The sequence below is a fragment of the Pyrgilauda ruficollis genome, unplaced genomic scaffold (assembly GCF_017590135.1).
Source record: "Pyrgilauda ruficollis isolate IOZ18807 unplaced genomic scaffold, ASM1759013v1 scaffold399, whole genome shotgun sequence".
NCBI classification, from domain to species: Eukaryota; Metazoa; Chordata; class Aves; order Passeriformes; family Passeridae; genus Pyrgilauda; species Pyrgilauda ruficollis.
This window is the reverse complement of record NW_024525478.1, coordinates 51,116-53,939: the sequence shown is the minus strand read 5'-3', so window position 1 is coordinate 53,939 and position 2,824 is coordinate 51,116. Positions and strand designations below refer to the sequence as shown.

Here is a 2,824-nt window from a genome sequence, read left to right as displayed (position 1 = left end):
ACTGGGTGGCACTGGATGGTACTGGGCAGCACTGGGCAGCACTGGGCAGTACCGGGTGGTACTGGGCGGTACTGGGAGGCACTGGGTGGTACTGGATGGTTTTGGGCGGTACTGGGCAGCACTGGGGTGTGCCAGGGCATGCTGGGAGTGCGGGCACACCAGGGTGCCAGGGCTGTGGGGGCTGTAGTGGCACAGGGAGCACAGGGGCACAGGGGGTGCCAGGGCTGTGGGGGCACAGGGGCACAGGGGGCACATGGGGTGTCGGCAGTGTTGGGGTGCTCAGGTGCGGGGGTGCCCGGGCGGCCCGCAGGATGTCCTGGGTGTGCCCTGGTGGCCCGGGGGGGTCCCGGGGGGTGCGGGGTGCCGCTGCCCGCAGTGCCAGCGCTGTCGCTGTGGCAGGCCACCACGCTGTCGCTGGAGTCGGAGCTGTCGCGGGCGCGGGAGCTCGGGGGGCAGCAGCGGCGCCGCGCGGCCGAGGTGCTCAACGGGCTGCTGCGGGACCTGAGCGAGCTCAGCGCCCTCGTGGGCAGCGGCGACATCAAACTGGTGAGGGCACCGGGGCACCGGGGGGCGGGGGGGGGGGGGGGACACAGGGACACCGGGGCACGGGGGCACGGGGCAGGGGGAGAGGGGAGGTCTGTGCCGTGTGGGATGTGCCCCTGCCGTGCCCTCCCCAAGTGCGGGGTGTCCCTGTCATGCTGTGCCATGCTGTGCCCGTGCCATGCAGTGCCCGCAGCAGAGCCGTGCCATGTCACACCCAGCTGTGCCGTGCCTGTCCCGTGTCCTTCCCATGCCCATTCCATGTCTCCGTGATGCCTGTGCCACCATACCCCTGTGAGTGTCACACCCATCCCGTGCCAGGCTGTGCTGCCTGTGCCATGCCACGGCCATGCCACGGCCATGCCATGCCATGCCCCTGCAGTGCCCACGCCACCCCCACGTGTGCCATCCCCGTGCCACACCCGTGTGCAGGACATGCCTGTGCCACACTGTGCCCGGAACATGTCTGCACCCCATGCCGTGCCACACCCGTGTGCTGGCCGTGCCATGCCATACCCATACTGTGCCATTCCTGTGCTGTGCCATGCCGTGCCGTGCCATGACATGCCATACCCACACTGTGCCATGCCTACCCACACTATGCCATTCCTGGTCCCGTGTCCTTCCCATGCCCATTCCATGTCTCCGTGATGCCTGTGCCACCATACCCCTGTGAGTGTCACACCCATCCCGTGCCAGGCTGTGCTGTCTGTGCCATGCCACGACCACGCCACCCCCAAGTGTGCCATCCCCGTGCCACACCCATGTGCAGGACATGCCTGTGCCACACTGTGCCCGGAACATGTCTGCACCGTTCAGTGCCATGCCGTGCCACACCCGTGTGCTGGCCGTGCCATGCTGTGCTGTGCCACGCTGTACCTGTGTGTGGTACACACCTGTGCCATGCCGTGCTGTGCCGTGCCATACCCATGCTGTGCCATACCCACGCTGTGCCATGCCATGCTGTGCTGTGCCATGTCATGCCATACCCACACTGTTCTGTGCCATACCCACGCGGTGCCATTCCTGTGCTGTGCCATGCCATTCCTTACCCGCACTGTGCCATGCCATGCCATGCCATACCCAAGTTGTGCCATTCCATGCCATGCCATGCCATGCCGTGCCGTGCCATGACATGCCATACCCACTCTGTGCCATTCCTGTGCCCACTGCCGTGCTGTGCCGTGCCATGCCGTGCCAGCCGGTGGAGGTGAGCGGGGCCATCGAGGAGGAGTTCGCCGTTGCCCGGCTCTACATCAGCAAGATCAAGTCAGAGGTGAAGTCGGTGGTGAAGCGCTGCCGGCAGCTGGAGAGCCTGCAGGTGGAGTGCCACCGCAAGCTGGAGGTGACAGGGCGCGAGCTGTCCTCCTGCCAGCTCCTCATCTCCCAGGTGCGCCAGGGCTGGGCGCTGCCACTGCCAGGGCACCCCGGCCTCTGGTGGCACAGGGTTTTGTGACCCTCGGGTTTGGTGACACCAGGCTTTGGTGGCCCAGGGGTTCTGCCACCCACATTTTGGTGGCCCAAGATTTAGTGGCTCCAGGGTCTGGTGGCACAAGACTTAGTGGCTCCAGGGTTTGGTGGCTCAGGGTTTTGTGTCCCCAAGATTTGGTGACACCACAGTTTGGTGGCTCTGAGGATTGGCAGCTGAAGGCTTTGGTGTCCCCAGAATTTGGTGGCCTAGGGATTCTGTGACCCAGGTTTTGGTGGCCCCAGGGTTTGGTGGCCAGGGGTTCTGTGACCCAGGGTTTGGTTTCCTGGGGTTTTGGTCGCCCTGGATTTCTCAGCCCTGGTCTTGGTGGCACCAGAGTTTACTCGTTTGGTGACCCTGGGTTTGGTGACCCTAGGTGTTTGACTCCGCTGGGGTGGGGGCTTGGTGGCACTGGGGGGTGCTGGGGGGGCACCTGGGGGTGGCCCTGGGCGTGCTGGGGGGACGTTCCCGCGGGTGTCGGGGTCAGGTGCCCCTGGGGGTGTCGGGGGGCACCTGAGGGTGGTCCCGGGGTTGGGGGTTGCCAGGGCGGTGCCCCCGCGGGTGTTGGGGCGATGGTGCGGGGCGGGTGCCGGGAGCGGGCCGGGGGTGCCGGTGCCCCCGGGCGGAGGCTGAGGCCGGTGCCGGTGCCGGTGCAGCACGAGGCGAAGATCCGCTCGCTGACCGAGTACGCGCAGAGCCTGGAGCTGCGCAAGCGGCACCTGGAGGAGGCGCACGACGCGCTCGGGGAGGAGCTGGCCAGGCTGCAGGCGCAGGGTGGGGGCGCGGGGGGCGCGGGGGCACTGCGGGAGCGCGGGG

General features: G+C 67.2%; 1 protein-coding gene across 1 annotated transcript in view; it reads left to right on the top strand.

Moving 5' to 3' along the window:
- The window catches only part of LOC121358517 (kinesin heavy chain-like), a gene marked incomplete at its 5' end in the record, with an annotated part of 22,397 nt that overhangs the window by 11,146 nt on the left and 8,427 nt on the right, over window positions 1–2,824 (top strand). The window contains 2 exons of the mRNA XM_041476745.1: window positions 1,742–1,930; window positions 2,665–2,805. Of these exons, the coding sequence (XP_041332679.1) occupies window positions 1,742–1,930; window positions 2,665–2,805 (330 nt within the window). The remainder of the gene's footprint in view (window positions 1–1,741; window positions 1,931–2,664; window positions 2,806–2,824) is intronic.